The 25,897-nt window shown below is 43.2% G+C and overlaps 1 protein-coding gene across 1 annotated transcript; it reads left to right on the top strand.

The window, feature by feature from the left end:
- The first annotated feature begins 186 nt into the window (after window positions 1-186).
- LOC100710319 (kinesin heavy chain) lies at window positions 187-25,854 on the top strand. The gene is made up of 26 exons (XM_005452333.4): window positions 187-788; window positions 4,622-4,709; window positions 5,528-5,601; window positions 7,158-7,262; window positions 7,546-7,594; window positions 7,697-7,752; window positions 8,063-8,150; window positions 8,947-9,071; window positions 9,173-9,277; window positions 9,367-9,515; window positions 11,609-11,757; window positions 15,076-15,257; window positions 15,679-15,747; window positions 15,838-16,044; window positions 16,140-16,292; window positions 16,387-16,584; window positions 16,668-16,785; window positions 17,993-18,057; window positions 19,264-19,373; window positions 19,892-19,993; window positions 20,077-20,137; window positions 20,919-20,990; window positions 21,064-21,168; window positions 21,286-21,502; window positions 22,268-22,379; window positions 22,530-25,854. The coding sequence occupies exons 1-25, from the start codon at window positions 663-665 to the stop codon at window positions 22,354-22,356; spliced, it is 2,862 nt and encodes a 953-aa protein (XP_005452390.1). The 5' UTR covers window positions 187-662; the 3' UTR covers window positions 22,357-22,379; window positions 22,530-25,854.
- The last annotated feature ends 43 nt before the right edge of the window (window positions 25,855-25,897 follow it).

Raw genomic sequence — 25,897 nt, 5'->3', positions numbered from 1 at the left:
TTGTACTATATATTTTAAAAAACTCAAGTAAAATACAATAAACTTGATTTAAATATGGAGAAATATGAAGATTCATAGAAAATTAGAGCAGATTGAGTGCTCGTGCATGTGACTAACTCAGTGATGGTGGTGCTGATGTGAGGTGAAGGCACGCGCCTCGGAATCGTGCGAGCGCGCGCCCCGATCACCGGTAAAGGACGATGCGGCTGTGTGCGCGCGCACCCTCCCCGGACTCGGTGTCTCTGCAGAGCGGACAGCTCCCCGCTCAGTCCTCCGCCGCTGACAAACTGGTAAAAACGCCACGTTTCCGCGCGGCTGTCGGTGCCACCGCCGCGGGGGGAGGAGGCCTGTAAGCTACACCGCAGTCCGAGCTCCAATCCGGGACGCAGCGCTGCGGTTTGTCCGCTTTGGCCATGGCGCAGCGGAGGAGGCTCAGATGAAGGACGCCCTGCGCATCGGCTAAAAAGCTGGAGGAACTTTCCTACTGCTGAATTCCTCTGAACACAGATGTGAGACTCCTTTAGAACAGGAAAATCCTCGACTAGCTACAGAGGGAAGCAGACAAAACCATCCAGGCCCCACTGGAGGTCCCGAAACCTCCCTTTGGGCACCACCGGACAGAGGGGGCGGTGTAAACAGTGGCAGGAGGAGCAGCAGGAGCCATGGCAGACGCGGCGGAGTGCGGGGTGAGAGTGATGTGCCGCTTCAGGCCCCTGAACGAGGCCGAAATCATCCGAGGAGACAAATACATCCCCAAATTCAAAGAGGACGACACCGTGGTCATAACGGCAAGTCTGCACACTCACTGCTGTCACCTCAATGCTGTTTACCTGTGTGTGTGCGCGCGCGTATGTGTGCGCGCCCAGTGATTTAAAGGAAAAGACACCTGCAGACCAGACACGAGTGCTGAGCCATACTGCAAATTTCGTTGTGATCGATACCAAATCAATACAGGGCCAGTATTACCGATACTAATACCGATACTTTTTTAACTTAAACATTTTGTACTATATGTACTCTGGGCTATAACTAAAATAGAAATAAAAAAGGTTAAGACATTTTTCATAGTGCATATTTGAGTTTTTTTGTTTTGTTTTTTGTTTTTTTTACAAAAAAATATGTATAAATAATTTAATATGAATCAGTGGGCGTCATACTGAACTTAGAGGATAGAAGTAACAGAGGAGCATCCTATTGCGCTAGCGTTGGTATCGATACTGTCGATATATGGATTGATCCATCCACCTCTACCTAATGCCAAATATGCAGTAAGTCTTTGGTGGTACAGAGGAGCATTACAGCAGCGTGGAAATATTTATTTACTATAAAGACTGCCTCTTTACACCCGTATGATGTTACTTATGTTATTATAACTGATCTAAACTGTCTGATGCACTCATGTGTAACATCTCAGTGGTTCTCAGTTGGATTCATCTCTGTGGGAACTGCCTACACCCATCAGTAGGAATCTAGTGGGTGCATGTGGGGGACTTTATGGCCCTCCTCTGCAGACAATCAAGGATATCTTTATTTGTTGTACAGTCAGCAGAAATCACACAAAATTAAATACATAGTGAGGTATTTAAAAGACCAGTGGCAGCTGGGAGTCTACTGGTCCTACGTGTTGGTAGGCCTATACTGTATCTATAGCCAGACGTAAGCCAGCATAGACCGGGCCTCCTTCAAAAGCCACTTTATAATACAGCCTGCTGCTAAGTGTGTGATTCAGTATGTTATTTGAAATTATAATGTAATTATATTTACACACAAATATTTAAAGGTAGGCACATTAGAATACATGTGTATCAAATCAGGTTTTTACAGGAAAAACTAAGTAGATTCAGTACTATCTGAGTAATTTTAAGTTCTTTTAAATGCTGCATAAGTAATTTTTGGTACTTTTAAGTAAATGTAATTATCACATCAGTCATTTTTAAGTGCTTTTGAGTCTATTTAAGTACCGCATGTGTAATTTTAAGTATGTTTAAAGTAAATGTAAGTACTGTTTAATATAATATATAGTATAATATGCATTATATGGCCTGCCCCTCAAAAAGTACAGCATACTTATGATATAAGGTGTGCAAATATTGTTGGCTTTTCTGTTAAATTGCCAGGAAATAACGCGGTAATTACAGAATAATTATCACCTTTAAGTATTTGTAGGTAAATGTAATTGCATAATAATTTAAAATAAAATACATTGAAATTCCATTTAATTACAGAACAATTACTCCATTAGTCGCAGGGTGAATTAATGTTACAACCTGACCTTATGCAGGTGATGAAGGTTATTCATCACTGACCCACTGCCAAACCTGTCCTGCTGCATGGTGTTGGAGGCATCTCCACCCTTTTCCACGTCTGTCACACGTGCTCAGTATGAGTCTGCTCTCATTTCTAAAGGCCTCACAGGTGGACCTGCACGTTCAGACGTCGCTGGGCTGTGAGCACATGTCCCACTACAGGATGTCAGGGCCTCGCACCACCCTCACAGAGTCTGTTTCTGATAGTTTTTGGTGAAACATGTAGTCGAGGAGTAAGGTGGGGGTCATTTCGTAGGGCTCTAGGAGCGCTCCCCCTGCTTCTTCAGCACTGTCCGTCTGACCTCCACACTCTGGTGGAGGAGCTGGACTACCTGTGCAAGCTGGGGTGAATCAGTCTCTCCATTGCACCTGCTGTCACTGCTGAAATGGACCCACACTGGTTTCTGCTTCCTAACAAGACACAGTGGCATCCCTGGAGTTTAACTGAGTGCGAGTCATGCTGTGATGGTCAAGTGTTCCCTCGATAAATGTGAACAGTTCAGATCTCTTATTAGAAATCCGACCTCAATCACCTGATGCTCTGACGCTTCAGAAACGCTCCTGTTTATTTTGTACAGGACCTCTAAAAACATGTTCTTTTTATTCTTAATGAGCCTGTACCTCATGGGAAATTCTTATTTATTTGTACAAAAATGGATAGTTTTTCTTTTTACATCAGATTACATCAGATTTGTGCTTTCTCTGTGACCCTACCATCTTAAAAAAACAAGGGGAATTTTTCTGTAAAATCTGCAGCAGGCTGAGCGGTGACTGAAGATGAAGATGTGTCACCTCCATCAGCAGCCCTGCGTTATCCGTGCAGTTGCTTTAATCGCCCAGCAACACTTTCTCCTCCGTCAGGTTAAACTTGCACACCCCCGCCTCGTGCCATCAATCAGCAGAGCAGAAGCACATTACCGACAAACACACCCCGATACTGTCTGTGTCAGGGGTTTCTCTGCTTTATTTTGGGGGCTCGGAGTGCTGCTGCCGCTGCCTCCAAGTGCTGAGAGCGGCGTTTTTGCAGCGGCAATGAGGCTTTTCCCCTGAGAGCAGGAGTCAGGAGCTGGATGAATGATGGATGGCAGTTACTGGAGCATTTTGAAGAAACGGTAGAGATTTCTGGCCCAGCTTCACCTATTTCCGAGCTGCACAGAGAAGGAGAGAGAGGATGAAAACTGATAGTTTAAAGCTCTGAATCCAAAATCCAAAGCAACCAATCACGCATGTCCACAGAAACATCCTCTAATGAGGCACCTACAAGTACCATCTTTTTTTGTCCATAAACTGGAGAAGTTCAGTTTCTTTGTCCTTTGCAGCAGGTATAGAAAAATAACTCCATCAGCATTTTGATTGGTGAAACAGGACTATTTAAACAATGAGGACCTGAGACACAGGTGAGGATAGTCGGCACCAGCCAGTCTAACACAGGAGACGAAGGAAAAACAGGAAATAATCAAAGGAGATTAATCCAGGCGTGAATATCAACATTTAATAAGGACGTTTATAAGTATAAGTATATAAATGAGAGGAAGACTCAGGGAGGAACAGCTGGGGAAACACTGTGGAAGCTTATTGACAGAAACACGACATCCAAAAGTGAAAAATCACCACTCGTTTCAAAGACGTGATGCAGGAAATAAAGGTTACAGTAAAGAGAGCGTAGAACACAGGAACCCAGAAATCCAACGACAACAGGAACAACAATAAAACATCAAAAGAAGCCCAAACTCATGCACTCAACAGACACTTTATTAGGTACACCTTGGTTGTACAGGATCGGGCCTCCTTTTTCCTTAAGAGCTGCTTTAAGTCTTTATGGCACAGATTCAACATGTTGCTGGAAACATCGTGCCAAAGTGTGCCAAGAAAATATCCGCCCACACCATTACGCCACAATCGGCAGTGTGAAGGGCTGATGCAATGGCAGGTTGGATCCATGCTTTCAGATTGTGACCCTACCATCTGAATGCTGCAGCAGAAATTGAGACCCATCAGAGACTCTTAAATGTTTGAGCTAACGAGAGTTAAACGAGTGTACCTAATAAAGTGACTGGTGGGTGTACATTCACAAAGAATTCAAAGCAAAGCAAACCGAGTAGGCGGAGCTTTGTATCCATGTTTGTATCCTTTTCCCTTTTTCCCAGAGTGTTTGAATCTTCGTGCCAAACCCCCCTTATCTGGTTATTGATACAGTGTCGTGAATCATGTTTTAAACATCACGGGCGACTGGGAACAGCTGTGTTGGGTGTTTGGTGCTGCGATGACTCTGAACCCTGTCGCTGTGTGTTTTTGTCTTTGTCATTGTGAATCAGGGCAAACCGTACATGTTCGACCGCGTGCTGCCTCCCAACACGACGCAGGAGCAAGTGTACGACCAGTGTGCCAAACAGATAGTGAAAGGTAAGAAGCTTTAAACTGAGGAAGCATAGCTCTTTATGTAACCGTCATCTATCCAACATCTGCATACGGACTTAATCTGCTCTTCATCCTTGTTGCTTTACATAATGGAGCCATGGAAATGAGTGTTTGCCAGAGCAGCGTGGCTGATGCTGGATTTTTGGGGGGCTGACATTAATTTTTACCTAGTAAAACTACATCATTATTATTAGATTATGTATGCATATGTACATGCAATATGTTAGAGTTGTATTCATAGGCCAGCTGTTTAAAAATGTCTCCTCCCTCCAGGGTTTATATGTTCCAGCAGTTTGCCACGAATCCATGAATTTCCTTCTTTCCTTCCTGCCTGGCAGCTCCATCTTTAGCATCCTTCGTCTATCATATGGGTTTTCCCTCTTCTGCACATGCTCAAACCTTCACTTACCTCTCTAACTTTGTCTCCAAACCCCGAGCTGTCCCTCTGATGCACTCATTTCTAATCCTGTCCATCCTGATCACTCCACATCTCCTACACACTGAAGGTAAAAGCACTTCTGCACAGGACACACCTGTGCGTCCTTCTCTTCCAGCCTCCTTTCTCCTCTAGATGCAATTTAGGAGTTGAGATGTCCTTCAACCCAGCGTACAGTTACTGGTTTCTAGTATAACCTCTGAAAAATCTCTGCAGGTAGCATCAGTAGATGGATGCGCTAGTGTTTATAACTGTGAAGGTTTAGTGCTCATTTACCGGAGAAGCGGGCTGGACTGTGTCATAGATTCGTTCGCGGGGTTCAGACATGCTGATGTTGTTGCACCCTTGTGTCTTTGTGTTACTCCAGATGTGCTGGGCGGCTACAATGGGACCATCTTTGCCTACGGGCAGACGTCCTCCGGGAAGACCCACACCATGGAGGTGAGACGCTTGTTAGATCACGCGTGCTCTTAAAGCCTGAGATGTTCACTTGTGACCAGATGTCAGCTGCAGAGGGGCTCCATTCCTTTAAAGTTACAGCTTTTTTACATAAAGATGACTAAAAGCTATCAAAGTGACAGCAAATACTCTCTATAGCCCTTTGTGTAAAGACGTGCGGTGACTTTTATTTGGAACTTTCAAACAGTTGGAGGATTAGAGCACAGCGGGCATTGTGTAACAGGCTTACTCCCAACAGGAAACCCACTCAGGCTCGTGCAAGGGGTAGGATTCGAGGAATCAAAAGCTGGTAAGGTTAACGTCTTGGAAAAGCCTTAATCATCACGTCCAACTCAGCGTGTGCTTTAAAGGAGTGAAATTTAATGATTATTATTAGAAAATAGTCAGAGGAGCGCTTCGTCGTTTCGTCATGTCACCAGTGTAACTTCAGCTCGGAGTCTAATCCTAAAGCCTGGTTTTAATTGTCTGATCTGATCTCTGCTTCACCCTCTTTAAGTCCACCTCTGAACCCAGATGTGTCTTTTTTAAATTTCCTTCATTTAAAAAGGCTTTAAAATTGGGCTTTGCAGCCACAGGACCTGGGCACCTTGCAGCCATTGAGTCGACCATGAATTTGTCTCGATACCGAAATATTCTAGAGTAAGATGTCAGGCCGTCTTTTTTGACAGCTCAAGCTTGGCTCAAACTGGGTAACAACGATGATCTCAAGCACAGCAGCAAATCTACAACAGAATGACTGAAAAAGAAAAGAATAAAACTTCTGCAATGCTCCAGTCAAAGTCCAAGTCCAGACCTCAACCTGACTAAAATGCTGTGCATACATAAATGCCCGCCAACCTCAGTTACCTGAGCAACTCTGTAGAGAAGAGTGGGCCAGAATTCCTCCAGCGTGATGTGAGAGTGTGATAAAGCCGCACAGAAAACCACGACTTCAAGTTATTGCTGCTAAAGCTACAAAATCATGAGGTGGACTTTCACAGGTTCTTGGTTCAGTTTTTGTTAAATCAAAAAAATAACACGACACATGACGGCAATATCGTGTGTTGTTGTTCATCTCAGGTTGCATTTACCTCATTTTAAAACTTTAAAACTGTCCTGCTACGTGAAACCTTAGAACTGACAGAGGATGCACTCTCTTTGTAACACTCCTGTTCAGCTAATAACAATGAAAATCAGTTTAAATCATATAGCACCAGGTCATGACAACAGTCAACTCAACATGCTTTATTTCGCAACATCCTCTGTGAGCAAGCAGTTGGGGACTGTGGGGAAAAAGAACCCCCCGTTTATAACAGGAAGAAACACGGCAACATGCTGGAACTGTTTGGGGAGCTAAGAGGAAAGAGAAACGAGAACGAGAAAATAGTCACCAGCGGACGTTTCAGGCTCTTGTTGCCTAGGAAACCCTCTAATGTATTTACCACCCCCAACATATGGCAGCATTAAAGAGCCACATTACACACAAAATTATCAAAGGGAGAAAAAGACTGCAAAAACTGCATCACTGTAATATAACACATGACTGTTGTTGTGTTCAGGGCAAACTGCATGACCCGCAGCTGATGGGAATCATCCCTCGCATCGCCCGCGACATCTTCGACCACATCTACTCGATGGACGAGAACCTCGAGTTCCACATCAAGGTGAGAACAGGAGTCGTTCACAGTTTACCTCCTGAAAAAATGAACTAAATGTCAGGTGTGAGCCCCTGCACTGGAGACCTGTAGCCTGTGGCCGTCTCTGAGACGTTTGTTAACAAAGTCCGTGAAAGGAAAAGCACACACACAACCAAAGAATACCTTTTTGATGTGAAATAAAAGGTAAATGATTGGGTTTAAGGTGCAGTAAAGACCTTAAATCTAACATGTTCAGGGCGATGAATTAAAGGTTTTCAGATTTGTGAGACAGATGCGTTTCTCTATGCAGGTCTCTTATTTTGAAATCTACCTGGACAAGATCCGAGACCTGCTGGACGGTAAGAGAGGCTGTTTATCTGAAGCACTCAGCAGTCTGTTTTTCTTAAAATGTGACTTTTAAAACCAACGTGATGCGATTTGGATCTTTGTTCTGTCTGAAGTGTCGAAGACGAACCTCGCCGTCCACGAAGACAAGAACAGAGTGCCCTATGTGAAGGTTAGTGAGCTGAGCGAGAGCTGTGACACAGTCATGTGTTTCCTGCATGAGGATCCTGCAGGTTTAGCTTTTCATTTGTTAAGAAGTAAAGAGATTTATATATTTAATCTCCCCGTGTGCCTGAGCCGGAGCCTCAACTCAGCTAATGTTTAATTTTAGATGAGCGAATGATTCAGTTAGCGTTTTATTCATCTGTGCAGATTTCCAACACCTAAAAACATTAAAACAGCGATTTTTCAGGCTTTTCTTTATCCTGTAATCGATGCTCATGTCCACACTGGCTGCTGCAGGTCATGATTCTCTTTTTCAGGGCTGCACTGAGCGTTTTGTGTCCAGTCCGGAGGAGGTGATGGACGTCATCGATGAGGGCAAATCCAATCGGCATGTGGCAGTGACCAGTACGTATTTTTATGTGTCTGCTTCAAAAGCGGCACATTTTTCAGAGTTTTAAAAGGTTTCCTGGTATTCATTTCTACCACTTTATTAGATACACCTTGCCTGTACCATGTTGGGACCTTTTGTTGCCTTCAGAGCTGTCGTGAATCGGCATAGATTCGACAAGTTGCTGAGACATTCCTCAGATTTTGGTTCATACTGTAGAGCAGCTGGTCTATCCACACAGACACTCTGTGGTGGAGCTGTACAGCATCAGCAGCTGCTTGCCCCAAAATTTGAAAGAGGAAACCTTCGCCATACAGTCACCTTTAATATTGAGGAGGTTAGGGGCAGTTTTATTCTCCCTGAAGTCGATGATGACCTTCTTCCTTTGTGTTGATGGACACGTTCGCTCCGCTCGTCCCTGTAGGCTGTCTCATCTCTTGTCATTAGTCATTTCAAGCAGAACTGGGGTGGTGGGAGGAGGCTGTGCTTAAAGCCTGCTTCAAACTTAGCGGCTACATTAGGATCGTTGAAAGCTGGAAATCGTTCAAAACTATTCGTATGGAGTCCCAGAATAAAAATAAGCAGTTAGACTTAAACACAAAAGGTCCTTTAACCTCTTAATATGGATCAAGTCAGCGGCAAAGCCCTAAAAGTCAGGACTTTAGCACAGCTCCTGAAACTTCTTAAGGAGGCAGAAACACCTCAATATCTAGATTTAAATGTTTTATTTTCACCTGAAATCTTAAAAGAAGATAAAAAGCCTTTTCTGGTTCCTTTTCTGCAGTTATAATGACTTTTTGGTTAATTTTGTAGACATGAACGAGCACAGCTCTCGCAGCCACAGCATCTTCCTCATCAACATAAAGCAGGAAAACATAGAGACGGAGAAGAAGCTGTCCGGGAAGCTCTACCTGGTCGACCTGGCTGGCAGCGAGAAGGTTGGTCCAAGCGAGATCAGAAACGTGTCGTTAGTGTTTGCTTTGAGACTTTCCTGAGCTGTAAAGCTGATGGATAACCTGCTCGATCACTGTTTGGACAGGTGAGCAAGACGGGAGCTGAGGGGGCGGTGCTGGACGAGGCAAAGAACATCAACAAATCCCTCTCAGCGCTGGGAAACGTCATCTCAGCTCTGGCTGAGGGCACCGTAAGTCCATCCCAGTTCTGTTTCTTATGTAAGTGAAGAAGTACGTGATATTAGAAAACCTCAGCACAGCTGTGTTTTCTTTTCTTCAGAAAACCCACGTGCCGTACAGAGACAGTAAGATGACCCGGATCCTGCAGGACTCTTTGGGAGGGAACTGTCGCACCACCATCATCATCTGCTGCTCACCGTCCATCTACAACGAGGCCGAGACCAAGTCCACACTCATGTTTGGACAGAGGTATCTGCGAGCTCCTCTGTCTAATGTACTCAGTGCCAAAACAGGGCAGAGTTTTTTACTTTCTTTTCTCCATTTTTTCCATAATTAACTCCCAAACTACATAAAAAAACAACAGAAATTTTAAAAAGGAGTCTTTCATCCTTTAAACAGCTAAGATTTTACGCACCACCATATACAGTTTCATCTGAAGTAACCACAACCACCTCATATTTTTAACAGAGGAACAGAAAACAGCCAAAAAAAAGATTTAAAAAAAATGGTTTCCTCCTTCATAGCTATGTTCATCAAAGACCTCCAACACCACTGGCTGAAATGGGAGGCTACCCCGCCCCTTCCCTGGTACTGCCCTCCGAACCCACTGCACCACTACTCCTGTGCAGTGGAACCACGTCCGCCACAGCACTTTCAGATACTTTTTGTCTCACTTCTTCTTTTGTCCAGTTTCCTCAAATTTTTTAAGGCCACACTGCACACACTGCTCATATATGTCAAGTTTTTAGCTAATAGCTCTCTGGGAATCACCTTGTTGGTCCAAAAATACTAGTTTATGTCTGTCAAACTGTTATCTTTAGTATTTTTCACAGATTCAACCAAAGAAATTGGAGCAAATTATGATTAGACTGAAAATGAGTTAAAAAAGCAGCCAAAGATGTTCAGAAAGCCTGGAGAACTGTTGCTCGAGACCACCTAAAAAATGACAAGAAACTCTGACTGTTATAAGTCTGACTGAAGTTATATAAACATTTCCTCACATACAGCTGTTATGAAGCAGGAAACTGGATCCTCAAATGGCTACAAGACGAACGCTTTGCATTTCTGCAAACGAAAAACTTACTTAACTTAAACTTAATAATTACAAAAGAAAAAGCTAATCAGGCAAATCAAACATTAGTCTAAAATCAGTTTTGAATCAAACACAGAGTTGCTGTTTGTGTTTGTGGGAGAGTATCAGTGTATCCAGTCCATCTGCAAAGGTACACGGTGACTCATTTGGTGCAAACTAGCAAACAGATGGCTCTGAGATTCCCGCTGTGCATCTGGGTTTATTCTTATTTATAGACTCCGACACTGCCGCCTTCTTGTTTTCACGTCATGTAAAACTGAGAATAATTAACATTTTCTATTTTCTACACAGTTTTTTTCCTCACACTTCATTCTGAAGCACATTTCATTCATCTGCTTCACTTCTTTAGATGATACAGTTTCATAAAACTGACGCGTCTGTAAAGATCCTCGACCGCAGCGATGTAATCATTTATTTTAAAAATCGAGCTGAAATCCACTGAGCCTTGATCAGTGAGTTCAGACTGAGCAGTGTCACAGAGACTGATTACTGTGCAACCATCTGCCCTCTGCTAAGAGGAAATTCAATTAATTAGGAGATTTCCATCGTGAGAGGAAAGATCGAGAGGGGGGGGGGTCCTCTGGGAGAAAGCAGACTCACACATATAGCATGTGGAAGCGACTGTATTAGGTGGTAAGGTGAAAACACGCTCAGAAACAGCTGTAAAATGTGTTGCTTTAATTCCACTAAAACAGCAAAAACATGCTTACCTGCAGCGAAAAGGGAAAAAAGGCATAAACTCTTGGATGCTCCTGCTACTTTCATCTGATCATGCTTAATGTTGCCAACTTGCATGCTCAGATGATCAGATTCCTGCATATGTGGCTTTTTTTGTAAGCTCTTGTTTTCAGCAGATGATTTTTAAAGAAGTAGAAACTAAGTAGTGGAAAATAAACCCGAAAATGTTGCTTTTAATCGTTGTAATCAGGGGTTGACTTGACATTGGGTGGGCAGGGGAAGCCTGAGATCCTGTGTAGCTGTGCAGCAGGAAAAATGACAAATAAGTCACCAGATTATTTGTTTTCCTTGATTTAACCTGCTGAATCAAACACTTTAAACGGATGTTTAAACCCCTGTCCATTACTGTAAAATGAACGACACTTAAAGTGCAGTTCAGTATTTTGATTTGATTACTATATTAACTCAATGAGCTGGAACAAACTCTCAATAAATTCCAGAGAAGAAGTCTAACAATTAAGCACGATGAGATTAATTAAAAGGCTAATGCTTACTGTCTGTGTCCGCTCAGAGCGAAGACCATCAAGAACACAGTGTCTGTGAACCTGGAGCTGACGGCCGAGGAGTGGAAGAAGAAATACGAGAAGGAGAAGGAGAAGAACAAGAACCTGAAGAGTATCATCCAGAGGCTGGAGGCCGAACTCAACCGCTGGAGAAACGGTGAGATTAAAGCGGCCTGCAAGGGCCAATTAAAGGAAACAGCTGCTGTGAGCTCCTGAGTGTTGATCGGTGGTTACGCAGTGGGATGCTGGGGTTTTTGTGACAACCATACATCGTTGTTGTATCTTACAGCTCCACAGTAAGTTATGAATAGTTAACGTGCTGTCTTTCTGCTTCCTATGCACTCATTTCTATACCTTTAAATAAATGATATTTCAGAGGGAACCCACCTTCTGTTGCACGGTTCCTGCTTGGTGGGACTTATTACAGAGTTACGCATCAGATGTCCTGATTAACAGCCCTCAGCCTGAGATGTTTACCAAGGAAGCTAATAAAGAGGCCCTAGTTTGAAAGCAACTGCTTTGGTGAATGTGTGATGGGAAGGTGGACGAAGGGTGGGATGGACAGTCGTGGTGGAGACAGAGCCAAGAGAGAGTTTTTGATTTAGCAGGCGAGTGATCCACACTCCAGCCCTCAACGATAGTCATGAGCTCTGGGTAGTGACTACGCTCCCTACGCTCCTAAAGTATGCCTTAGGTGCCATGATTTCCCTTGACAGTGGGACCTCCAAGGCCTGATAGATTGGTTTACCCAGACCTGTAAGGACTTTGGGCACACTTTAAAATTGAAGGCTGAACTTATACCAGGCAGGAAAAAAATGCTCAACACCTTCTATTTGAGACGTCTCAACATGAGAAACAACCAGAAAAAGGGGATGTTAGAGCACCCCATCCAACGTCGTCCTCGACTGGTGGAGACGTACCACCTGGGAAGAGACCCTCGATAGACCCAGAAGTCTCTGGAGTTATTAAATATTTCATCTGGTGTTGATGAGGAAAGGACGTCTGGAAAGCCCTGCTGCCACTGTGACCTGACTCTGGATAAATGGAGGAGAATGGATGGATGTTTCTAATGACTCACAACACAAAGCAATCAAAGTGGATCAGCAGCAGCAGCCTCCTTTTCTTACATCTTAACATGTGAATACCTAAGCAGAGCGCGGCTACTCGTTCACCGCTTGTCTGGTTATTTCTCCTATCTGTGCACCGAGGTCTGAAGGATCTGACGAGTGGTGACACTATTTTCCTGAGATTGGATTGGTCTGTAGGAGCTGTTGCTCTCCAATCTGGAGCATCATCTGCTTCAAAAAGTTGTAAAGCCTTGACACTTTATCACCCGAGTATCATACAGGCTGTCTGGACTTATTTTGTCATATTTGGCTGTAAAATTACAAAATAATTCTCATCATACATGAACCATTTAAATTTCCTCTCTAGCTCAAACTGTGAAATGCATATAGTAAAATCTAGGAGTTGCTGATTTTTCTGTGTTCAGAATTTGTGAATGCTTTGCTATACAGAGATACACCGAATATTCCCGTAAAACTCATCTTCTCTTTTTTCTAAAACCGTTTGAACGGTCATTTAAAATGAGTTTCATTTATATAGCGCCAAATCACAACAACAGTTCTCTTAAGGTGCTTTATAATCTATACTGAAAGGTTAAGACCCTCAAATAATACAGAGAAAACCTCAGCAGTCAGCCGACACCCACCCTGTGAGTAAGCATTTGGCGACAGTGAGAAGAAAAAGACCCTATTTAACAGGAAGAAATCTAGCAGAGATTAAAATGAATTGCTGATGATTAAATAGTGCAGTAGTGGTGTGTACTAGTAGCTGCTACTTTGTTTTTAGGAGACTTTGACCTTTGACCTTTGAGAGTCAGATGCTCTCTGTGACACACACACAGAAAATGTTTTTTTCTCCATGCATGCCAACAAGCAGAAATCAAAGAAAAAAAGTGGGCGGCGGCCTGAGAAACTCGAGTGTCATTAACCTCACAGGCTCTGGTTTTATTTTAGGTAGCTGTGTATGCACATGCTCAGTCTGTGACGTCTGGAAATCACATGTAATTACTGCTCAGATGAATCTGGCGCTGTGATAATGTGTGGGGTCTGATCGGCTCACGCCTTGTTCTGCCCGAATGTTGTAGATTCTGTGTAAATCCACCATGAAGGACGCCACGCTGCCCATGTGTGTTTCCACACCACACTTCCTCCCTCTCTGCTGAGACTGCAAGGTCTCCTTCACAGCATCCTCGCCCTTTTTTTCCCCCCATCTTTGTTGCATAGTAACCACTCCTCCTCCTCCTCTCAGTCCTTTCTTTGCTTTAATGCCTCCCTGCCTTCACCCCCCTCCTCCCCTTTCTTTCTGTGGCCATTGTTGCTTTTTTATGTTTAATTCCCCTGTGGATGCTGATAACACTCCCCCTCCTTAGCATCAAATCAGCTCAGCTGCAGCATCCAAAGCTCCTGACATGTAAATGCAGCACTCTCACACACACATACACACACATTATGCTGATACAGTGTTTGTGGTTTGAGTCAGCCGCTGGCTTCCTGCCCTGCCGTTTAAAAGGAAGCAGCTCTCCGCCTCCTTCAGTCTGTCCTCTGCTCCATCTCCTCATTAGCTGCTGGCTTTTATCACCAAACCCACAGTTAGAAAATCAATAATCACACAAACACTGGTGAAGCCAGCATGATTTCACTCAGTGCAGTATAACTGATGCAGTTTTCTCCTGAAGGAATTGTAATTGTAAAAAATAATAGTAATGATGATAGTAAGTTGTGTGCTGGCTTACAAACGTAGCCAGCCCCCAAACCTGATGTTCCAGGAAATACATCAGGTTTACTTTAATTATCTGAATATAACTTATCTAATTTACTTTGATAAACTACAGTATCCTGGTGTTATCTTGACTGCAAGACAACAATTGTTCCTTTTACGTTAAAGGACTGCTGCCAGGATTTACCACCCTACATGCACGTTGCAGACGATTAATTTGGTTTTGTGCATTACAGTAAAACATCTCCACTTTAGTCTCTAACATCCAAAAGAATTTGTGGTTTGTTCAGATGCATCTTTGCAGACCCTCAGCTATGCTGCCGTGTTCTTTTCAGAGAGATGAACCCTTCTTCCCACTTCATTTATGAAGCCTGCTTGAGCATCAAGTCTCTTTTAGTTTCTCAGCTTGGTTTTAACTGTGGTTTGTTACTTCAAAATGCGTAAACTGAGACGTAGTTATTACACTTATTACAGTATTTACACTTTTAACATCGTGGTTTAAGAATTCTTCCACAAAATTAAGATTGTATTGTGCGACGCACTGAGGCATAATGTAACAACTATAGTGCTACTCGATGTGACACCACACCACAACATACGGCACGATCAGAGTGTTTAAAACGTCGTCACAATAACATGTGTGTATATAATGGATGCACGAGTAGAATATCTAACAAGTGAGTTCCTATCACAGGGGAGAACGTTCCTGAGGAGGAGCAGCAGAGCTCTAAAGATCAGAGAAGCGGCGAGCCGTACGACAACACTGCCATCATCGACAACCTGCTGCCAGCCGGAGGAGGTGTCTCCGTCTCCGGTGACGAGAGGAGGAAGTACGAGGAGGACGTAAGGAACCTGTACAAACAGCTGGATGACAAGGTGAGCAACAGGACGAGGCTGAAGCTGGTTTATTGTAAACATGTCACATACAGCACAGACTTACAGGGTACCTGGTTTGCTTATTTCATGCTCCATCTCCACTACAGTAGCTTTGCATGAATAAGATGTAAAAATAATTGTCATTTATCTCAGGATGGGTTTTATTCATCTTCTGTCTGAAATAAAGTGTTCTAGCTCCTTCCCCTTTCTTCTGATTGGCTGCATAAAACCCATAAAAAATAGATTTGAATTGCAGGTGGTTCACCATATATGTGACATAGGGCTGATATATACCTATATGATGAACCACAGAGCCAAGAGTGTTTGATCAGTCCGAAGCCTGAGCTTTGGGCTCATAGGGATTACATGTACACATACTGCCCTCATTATTTAAACAATTCCTGAAATTTTTTATTGACAGGATGACGAAATTAACCAACACAGTCAGCTGGCGGAGAAACTCAAGGAGCAGATGATGGATCAAGAAGAGGTTTGTCTCCCAGCTCATGACGGTTAATAGTAATGATACAGCATGCCTGCTTATTTCCTCTGACACGTTTTTGTTTTTTTATCTGTGCAGCTGCTGGCATCAACACGACGCGACTATGATAAGATCCAGGAGGAGCTGTGCCGGCTGCAGACGGAGAACGAGCTAGCCAAGGAGGAGGTGAAGGAGGTGCTTCAGGCCCTGGAGGAGCTGGCAGTTAACTACGACCAGAAGAGCCAAGAGGTGGAGGAGCGAAACCAAGCCAACGCGCAGCTGACCGAGAAGCTGCAGCACAAGACGGTGAGTCGTGACGTTTCTGAATCCTACTAGATTACACATGAAGTGCAGCGATGCAGAGGCATGCTGACAGGCTGTCTTTGCGGCGGCGTCCTCAGGCGCTGCTGTCGGTGCTTGAGAGGGAGGTGAGTCAGCTGCAGGAGCTGAATGGCCTGCAGAGAAAGCGTGCTGCCGAGGTCCTCAACCTTCTGCTGAGAGACCTCAGTGACATCGGTGCCATCATCGGCACCAGCGATGTCAAGACGGCTGCGGTGAGGCCCCACGTGCACATGACAAAAACCTTACCAACCTTACCTGAAACAGACACACGACCCTTTAACCCGGCTCGTCCTGCCTCCCTCTCAGTGCTCAGAGATGAAGGGGAACGGCTCGGCGCTGGAGGAGGAGTTCACCGTCGCTCGCCTCTACATCAGCAAGATGAAGTCCGAGGTCAAGTCTTTGGTCAACCGCAGCAAGCAGCTGGAGAGCGCCCAGGCCGACGCCCACCGCAAGATCCAGGCCAACGAGAAGGAGCTGGCGTCCTGTCAGCTGCTCATCTCCCAGGTAAGTGTCACCTGACGTTGTCACGCTAACCGAGTTCTCCTGGAGTTTGGTAAAGTGTCAATCACGTGTTGCTGTCCCTGCAGCATCAGGCCAAGATAAAGTCTCTGACCGACTACATGCAGAACATGGAGCAGAAGAAAAGGCAGCTGGAGGAGAGTCAGGACGCTCTCACCGAAGAGCTCGCCAAACTGCACGCTCAAGGTCAGTCCTAGAAACCTCCACGGACTCTTAAAAACCAGACTAATTTACACAGGCAGTATGAGCACAGCTGACATGTCATCCCACCCTGAAAAAAGAAAAACTCTGAAACAACAAAGAAAAAGATGTTCCTAATGTACGAGACACCACTTTAACCTTTTAGTTGTTACTGATTCAATAACCATTATTTAATCAGTGTGTTTTTTAGGTTTTCTTTATACCTCAGTTACACACAAAGCACTGGAAGGTCTTTAATTTGAACTCTCAGTGAACTTTATCCATCACTGGAATATCACATAGATTAGGACCAGACGACACTGTATCTTACAACATGAGGGTGCTTTGAGCACGAGTGGCCAGTATATTATGTCTGAGTATCACCACAGGGGATAAAGTGGGATCTGGCAGGCAGGGGGACCTTATGATCAGGTGCATCAGTGCTGTGTGATGAAAATAATTACTTAATAATGATAATAATAATAATGATAATGATAATGATGATGATTATTATCTGCCGCTCTATCACTAGCTAGATACTGAAGTATCACAACTACGACTTTATTTGCATCTGCACCATGAACGCATCACATGAAGGTATAAGTGGGCCGTGGGATTTTGTTATTTTATTATTACTGAGCAAATGTGTCCATGCAGTCAGTCTGCAGCACATAAGAAAAAATTGCCAGTAATGTGCATTAATCTGCCATTCTGAACCTTTGAGGCCTTCTTTAACCGCTGCATCCACATAAGTCAAATATCACATGTGTATAACGTGTGCACTGTGTTTGGGAATCATGCGTTCCAAGGATCATTACACTATCTTGATGCCCACATTTGCTTTTTGCTTTTGTGGAAGAGGAACGTCGCCTGTACTCGTCTGATGGAAGGTGGTTTGGCAGGAGATGGATGTGATAGAGTCTTGCACGTCAGAGTTTTTTTTTCTGAATACCTTAACGATTAAGATGAATTTCACAAAAAGGGTGGGCTGGGTAACTACGCTATAAAGGTGAGGGTTTGTCTTTGGATGTGTTTGAGTCTGTGAGTCTATGGTTTGACCCACGGTGGGAAGTCTTTTGTCTATTTCATCAGATTTGATTTATATTGTCTTTCAGTAAAATATCTCACAGTGTGAAGTTTGAGAGTTTAGCTTTGTGAGTAAATTCGGTCTTTGCCTTCAGTTTCTGACACAGCATAATTATTTTGTCTTTAGAGAAAATGCATGAGGAAAAGGAGAAGGAGGACATCTGCAGAGCGGACGGAGACGATGACATCAAGGTAAAAAAACACAGCTCAAAGTTTGATTTTGATTTTTACAAAATTTTAAAATCTGGAACTAGCCAGATGACCACTTTTATTCTTCAGCACAGTCTGAACTCTCTTAGGCAGCTTTCGTGTTGTTTCGTTAAGTAGTCTTCAGGAATAGTTCTCCAGGCTTCTTGAAGGACATTCAAAGCTCTTCTTTGGATGTTTCTCCATTTTTTGTTCTGTTCTCTGTCAACATGATCCCACACTGCTTCAATAATGTTGAGGTCTGGATTCAACAGACCACCACTGTGTGTTCTTACTGAATTAAGAATGTGTTTGGGATCATTGTCACGCTGAAAAATGAAACTGTTGACAATCATATGCTTTCCAGATGATTTTGCATGGTGTATCAAAATCTAATGGTACTTTTCTGTTTTCATAGTTGTTAATTTTAACAAGGTCTCCACCACCACTGGCTGAAATACAGCCTGAAAAATGCCTCTAAAGATGATCAGGTACAAGGACTGGACTGCAAATGAGTGAAAAAGCAGCCAGTGTCCAAATAAAACCTTTGAAAGAGCTTCAGAAAGCCTGGAGAACTGTTGCTCAAGAACACACAGAAGTAAAGCGTAAAAAATGAGGGTTGATTCAAGACATTTGTCCATAAAGAGTAAAATGAGCCGAGCTTTTCTTCATGCAGTGATCCGGGTCTGCACTGTGATCAGATTAAAGGCAGGAGATCCAGTAACTAGTTGTTAACTAGTAGTTACTGTAACTAGTAGTATCTGTTTGGTGTTCACACTCAGTTCTGTCCTCACTACAGTGGGCCGGTAGAGTCTCCACATGAGTACAGATGTGTCACGAGTCCATCTGTCACTCACTCCTTGAGCAAGACCCTCACATACTTGTAGATTGTTCTAGATTCTTGATTCAGGCACTCCCTAAGACCAGCTTGACTGCATCGTCTCTGCAATAAGCTGAGACCCTTCCAAGTAGCCTGATTTAAAGTGTTAAACCTAACACGGTCTAACACGGTCCATGTCATAGGTTTATCCAGTATTTAAGTACCTTAGACTGACCCAGAAAACCAAGCAGCTTCTAACAGGAAGCTCTTGTACTTTGGATCATGGATTTGGGATTATCGTAGGGTTATTTTAGTGCGTCATGTTTCTGTTCAGCATCCTCTGAGGGAATAATGTTGCCAACCTCGGTTCTAATGTGTTTTTATGTCTTCAGAAAACGCTGGAGGAGCAGCTGGAGAACCACAGGGAGGCTCATCAGAAGCAGCTCAGCCGCCTACGGGATGAGATCGAAGACAAACAGAGGATGCTGGACGAGCTCAGAGAGTGAGAAAACATCAGGAAACGCACACATTGACCCACACAAACCAACTCTGAGGATGTAACGGCACAGCAGGGGGGAGACGATGGGAAATTTCACAGATTTCACAGGGAAACCCACAGATGTGCTCAGGTTTTAAAGATTTGTGTAGAACCCATTCTACACAAATTCTGATCTTTTCTGACGAGCTCAGGCCACGAGCAGATACACACATATACCCATTTTAAAATTCCCCTCAGCCCTCAGAGTAGGGATTTCCACTCAGGTTGTCTTCAAAGGGGGACTGCTGGGGAGAAGAAGCAGCTCAGAGAGCAAGTGCGAGCGAGGAGCTGCTGCCTGAAAGCGATCAAAGATCTGGGTTCAAAGTCGGCTTCTGCTTCAAAAGAAGAGTTAACATGACTAGAAAGTGACTTTCAAGGTCTCAGCCTGCAACTTTAGACCCTCCAACTAAACATGCTTCGATTCCAAACCACATTTTCTGAAACTAGAGAGCGTATTTATTAAAACAGTTTCTCCCTCTCAGTCTAAATCAGGGGCTGTTACTGGAGCAGGAGCGACTCATGTCGGATTACGACAAACTGAAGGCGGAGGAGCAGGAGAAGAATGCAAAGCTGGAGAGGCTCGTGTAGGTGAACACAAGCATCTTAGAGCTAATTTCAGCCAATAAAAGTGTCACATGGTTTGATTATTGCTCTGTTTTCTGTACAGGCTGCTGAATGAACAAAGGGAGCAGGCCCGAGAGGACCTGAAGGGTCTGGAGGAGACTGTGGTGAGACTCAGTGATGGCCCCATAACCACTCTCACCTTTGAAGTCACAGCTCTTCTAACCTTAGATGTCTGTTTAGTCACATAGCAAAGCAAAGAAACTGCACTGCTGGAAGTCTGCACCAATGCAGGCTTGCTCAAAAACAGTGCTTTGTAATATATTTTATGAGAATGGAGGCAAGTCGGAGGATTAAAGAAATGTTGTTAGTATAGTGCATCTCATTGATCCGGCAGTTTACAACTTCATCCCAAAGAGTCTTGCGGACAGATTTCTTACGGTTGAAAGTGCACTTCTTTTTCTTACATTTAGATAAAAAGGGGAGTTTCAGTGATCGAGCCTCAAGGAAACGGCTGTGATTTGATGCTGTATAAATGAAACAGAATTTAATTGAATACCCTGAGTAGGGATGGGAAGCTGGATACTGATGTTTCGACGCTGTGTCGAGCTTATGAAGCACTGATCTGAAGTGCCGTTCAAAACACCCACTTCACATGACCATGGCTTTTTCAGGTTTCACCCTAGGTTTGACAGATGGTAGAATAAACCTGATGACATCTTTAATTCAGTTCAATTTAATTTAACAGTATTTACATACAAATGAATTCAACTGAACTGAATTAAAAAGAAAAACCCAACAGTCTGATGATTCCCTATGAGCAAATACTTGGCGACAGTGGGGAGGAAGAACTCACTTTAAAAAGGAAGAAACCTGTGGCAGAATGTAAATCCTAGAGCTATTATGTGGGTCTAACTTCCAGCTTTCACTCCTTTCTTGTTCACTCAGGCCAAAGAGCTGCAAACGCTGCACAACCTGCGCAAACTCTTCGTCCAGGACCTCACTGCACGGGTTAAGAAGGTAGATCTTTTTACTGTTGACACATAAGACTGGTCGTTTAATGTAGTTTGGTGTAATTTTCCTCTATTATAAGAGTGCAGAGCTTGACTGTGAGGAGGGACTCAGCAACATTGCACAGAAACAGAAAATCTCATTCTTGGAGAACAATTTGGAGCAGCTGACTAAGGTCCACAAACAGGTACGGTTGCTATACAGAGGCTGAATCCATAAAATTATTATCAAACAGAAATGCTGAGCGCTGTGAGATACAGTACAATAAAAATGATGCTCAGTAACTTCATGCTGCCGCCCTCAGCTGGTCCGGGACAACGCAGACCTTCGCTGCGAACTGCCCAAGCTGGAGAAGCGTCTGCGAGCCACGGCCGAGCGAGTCAAAGCGCTGGAGAACGCCTTGAAGGAGGCCAAGGAGAACGCCATGAGGGACCGCAAGCGCTACCAGCAGGAGGTGGACCGCATCAAAGAGGCCGTGCGGGCCAAGAACATGGCCAGGAGGGGATACTCTGCACAGATCGGTGAGGTTTTACTTCCATTTATTATTCCACTGAAGCAGATGTGCTAATGTGACAGCTGTCGGAACAAGAGGACCGGTTCACACTGGGGTTAAACCTGCCACCAGCAATGTAGCTGAACCTGGACACAAATACATTTCCAAATGAGTGATAATGTTTCTAGATAACTGCTATACATATAAATGACCATCTGTATGCTAAAGAGTTTGCGTAGCAATTTAAAGTGGTTTTGCTGAGAATATGCTGATTGGCAGGATTGTTTCTGTGGCCTGGACACTGATGCGCTTGTTGCTGTTGGTGCTTTTATAACCCTATTGCAGATAGATGCTTATCAGCACAATCTGACTCTGATTGATTGCAACATGTTGGCAGTCTCACTCAAATATTTGCAAAATTTGCCAATTTGTCTGAGAGGGACTGTAGTCAGCCCAAGTGAGGCTGCTGTGTTAAACCTGTTTCATAGTACAGATGATACCCTGTGTGCAACATTTGGTGACTAAGGTGAGGAAGAACTCCATTTTAACAGGAAGTGACTTCCGGGAGAACCATACTCAGGGAAGGGCAGCCAGGGGAAAGATTCAATCCCTGTGAGAGTAGCTTTTCCAGTTCATATTTCAACCAGAAAAATTGAAATATCTGAACTGTTTTAAACTTGAAACAAACAAACAAAAAATAAAACACTGGATAAAAAACAGACCTGAATATGGATCCCTGGGAGAAAGATAGATCAGGCAATGGATCAAGATGTTCCTTTTTTTGTGTTTTCAGCGAAGCCTATCCGGCCCGGACATCATCCACTGTCCTCCCCGATCTGCAGCTCCATCAGAGCCGGAGGTGTTGATATTCATAACAACTGAACCCACAACAGCAACATAATCCTGTGAGTGCAAAAAATCTCTTTTCCATTTTAAGAAATAGAATTTCCTTTGCTTGTCTTACACATGGCTACCACCAGGGGGCGGTTAACAAATAAATCAATTACACATAAACTGGATGTAAGACAGTCTCAGAGATTTGCCTCCTGTTGCAGACGACCATAAACAACTCAACGCATGCTCACCACCCCACCTGGATCCACAAGCAACACCCCTCCTCTTGGAGCACCAATGGGAGGCCTTCACGACAGACTGTCATCGCTCGGAGAAGCACCATCCAAACATTGTGTAAATACTGATATGAGACATATTTAATTTGCTGAATGTAGATCTCAGAGGCCTCATTTATAACACATTCTCTGTTATAAGTTTAGTTTTCTGGATCTTCTGATGGTAGATTGTCGTTATTATGCAACGGATTAAAAGCTCGATGTTCAGGAGTGAGGCCTGAATCCGCTTCTGTATTAGAAATGAAAATGAAGCTTACGTTTTAGGTTTGTGCAGCTTTACAGGAAAAGGCAAACGTGTCAGTTTTTAGATAAGTGTTGATTCTGCGTTCATTTTATCGATTGAGATAGTTTAACGTTTTAGGAAACAACTTGCTTTTTTCCTTTTTTTCTCAGTCGTCATGATGAGAGAAGTGACACCACTCGAGTGTATCTGATCAATATGAAGCTACAGCCAACAGACGGTTAGCTTAGGTTAGCATAAAGACCAGGGAACGGCAATCACAGAGGTCTTTGGTCCTGTACCCTATATACCTCTTTGCAAACAGCCACTTGTCATTAGGTTGGTGAAAATACAGATGGTTGCCAGATGGTTGCTGACTGGTTTCTAGGCCTATGTGACTGACGCTACAGCAGCATCCCTCCAAAATGGCAGTCACACCGAAGACAACAGTTTACTATGGATAAACGCCTCATCCCACTCTGTAGCCTAAATGGCGACCATTAGGTTGATAATTGCTCCGTGCTCTTTATGGAAATGCCGACTGGACAGTGTAATCACAAAGTGCGTTAACTACAACTCATTGCAAACAGAAGAAAATTTAACATGCATAATCAGCAAATTACACCCCAGCTCATTTACATCAATGCCTGAAGATGATTTCTGCTGTTAGCTGGGCAGCACTAACAGGTATGCTACCTGCATATTTTGGAAAACATCTACAACTTATTAACAGATCCTGAATTGAAAATCTCATCCATATTCTTTAGAAGTATTTTAACTATGGACCAAAAAATTGTACTCACCAAAAACAGACTCACTACAAGCTCAAAACTGTAAAATGATGGTATGTGACAAAAAACATTAATGTATTATTTATAATATAAGGGAGAAGAACTACTCTTCCCGCAATCCTTAACTGAAACAGCGGCCTCTCTGATTGGTGGAAGTTGCTGTTGGATGACATTGACCTAGGAAATGTGTAAACCCACAAACATCAGAGTGGACGAGTGGCGATTGCAGTCAGGAACGTAGCACTGTGCCACATCGATAACTTGGCTATACTCGACTGCACACGCACAATACAAACTACAAACACTAAATTCTAGAAGGCTGGAAGTCGGTTGCTATGGAATCTGGGATTTGATTGTATTATTGGATGAGTAGTTCTTTCACTGTTAAAAGTTATTATGTACACAGAAGCGGGTCATCTACTAATTGGAAGGTCAGTGGTTCAACTCCGGGTTTCTCTAGTGTTCATGTTAAAGTATCTTTGGGCAAGAAACAGAACACTGAGTTGCCCCCAGTGCATCCATGAGGGAGAATGCTAGGTTAAAAGCACTTAGACACAGTGAATGCGTGAATGAGGCCTGTAGTAAGAACACTTACAAACAGAGTCGAAAAGGACTACAGAAGTCCCAGACCCCGTACCTTAGCTTTTTTTTGTTTATTTATTTATTTAGTAGATTAAATAAAATCTGTTTATGGTCACGATTTATCTTGTTGCTGGTTGGTTCAAGGCTTAAAACTTTTCTGAAACGTCAATGGAGAAAAGGAGTGGAATATTTATTTCTGGAAACAGAGAACTTGAAATAAAAATGGCTGTTTCTCCATTTTAACCTAAGCTAACTAACTGCAGGATGTAGCTTCGTGCTTACTTTTCTGGATGTGATTTGTATCAAAGCAGGGCCTTTAAGTTTCTAACCTCGATGATGTTGAAGGTTATTGCTGGAGCTGGGCAGCAGAAACATGCTTCCACACAACTGTCTTTGCTTGTGTCTTGGTCTTGTCTTCCAGATTTTATAATTTTTGTGTTTACACTTTTGTTTGATTACAGGTGACAATCAATAAAGAAACCCTTTGATTTGGTTTTAGAAAACATGCTCTGGGCTTCAAAAATGATCTTTTTTTGTCGTTTTGCGAAGAGAGATCTCATACAATTAAACTGCGCTACTATAGCTCTTGAGGAACACTGACCAGCCAATCAGTTGCTCCTAGGACTATGAGGCTGGTTTATAGCTCTGGTTTAAAGCTGATTTAAATTTTTTCTCCCCACACAATTTCAGTGTCTGGATCTTTGTAATAGTCTGAACTCAATCTGTAAAGTTTGTGATTGGCTAGTCAGAGTCTTTAAAAACAGATTCGAAGGCAGAATAAAGGTTTTTCCCCTCAGGAGAAGTAATTAAAATCTCAGTGGATAAGCTGGATAAGTTTTTCCCTTCAGAAAACTCAAATCATCAAAACAGCACTCCAGCTTTAGAAATTAACACATTTCTCTACATTGACTTGTGACTTTGTAACTTTCTTTTTTTAAAGTCAAAAAACTGTAATTTAATGAGGCCTCTTGACCCTTTAGTGGTACGTTAGATGTTTGTGCTGCTTTCCTTTATGCTGCCTGTTTAGCATATTTTTATATACATTATTGTCTCAGTGGAAAAGGCCCAATACAGTTGTTCTTTAGTTATAGTCTACCATTTTAGTTTCTTTTAGGTATCAAAGAGTAGCAGTCATCCAGCTCGAGGACGATACCTACAATCTAGCTTGATGACTGCTACCCTTCTAATGACGACCCCTACGCTTTGAATTAGCTTCTTGACCAGTAGCAATCATCGAGCTTGATGACTGCCACCATTCGCCCAGTCATTGGGCTAGATGAGTGCTCCCCTTTGACTGGTCATCACACTTGACTGCTACCCTTTGAACATAAGGCTGAGGACTTGGGTAGGATTGGGCCTTAGTTGTGCAACGTGACTTTCGGGCTAGTTGCCTTTGTTTCTGTGGATGTTGCTGTAGAATATTACAATTTTGTAATGGTTTAGTTGCAGGACAGCAACAATCACAGACGACGAATAAGTGAATGTAACTGCATGGACTAGAGCTTGTGTTAAAGGCATGCTCAGGGAGGGCAGTTTCTATACAGGATGCATTTACCTCATCATGTTGTACATTTTGTTTGTTTTAGCTGTAGCATCGTGTATCCAAATATATCTTACAACTGATGCAATTAAATCTAATAAAGATATATCTATTTAACTTGCTTTTTTGTGTGCATTTTAAAATTAGAAGAAAACGGAAA

Source organism: Oreochromis niloticus, linkage group LG23, assembly GCF_001858045.2.
Source record: "Oreochromis niloticus isolate F11D_XX linkage group LG23, O_niloticus_UMD_NMBU, whole genome shotgun sequence".
In the NCBI taxonomy this organism is placed as follows: domain Eukaryota; kingdom Metazoa; phylum Chordata; class Actinopteri; order Cichliformes; family Cichlidae; genus Oreochromis; species Oreochromis niloticus.
This window is presented reverse-complemented; position numbering and strand designations above follow the sequence as displayed.

Coding starts and splice junctions, on each gene's coding strand:
- LOC100710319 (XM_005452333.4), top strand. CDS start 663: ATGGCAGACGCGGCGGAGTGCGGGGTGAGAGTGATGTGCCGCTTCAGG. Junction 16,585..16,667: donor GTCAGCTGCTCATCTCCCAG/GTAAGTGTCACC, acceptor CTGTCCCTGCAG/CATCAGGCCAAGATAAAGTC. Junction 19,374..19,891: donor ATGCTGGACGAGCTCAGAGA/GTGAGAAAACAT, acceptor TCTCCCTCTCAG/TCTAAATCAGGGGCTGTTAC.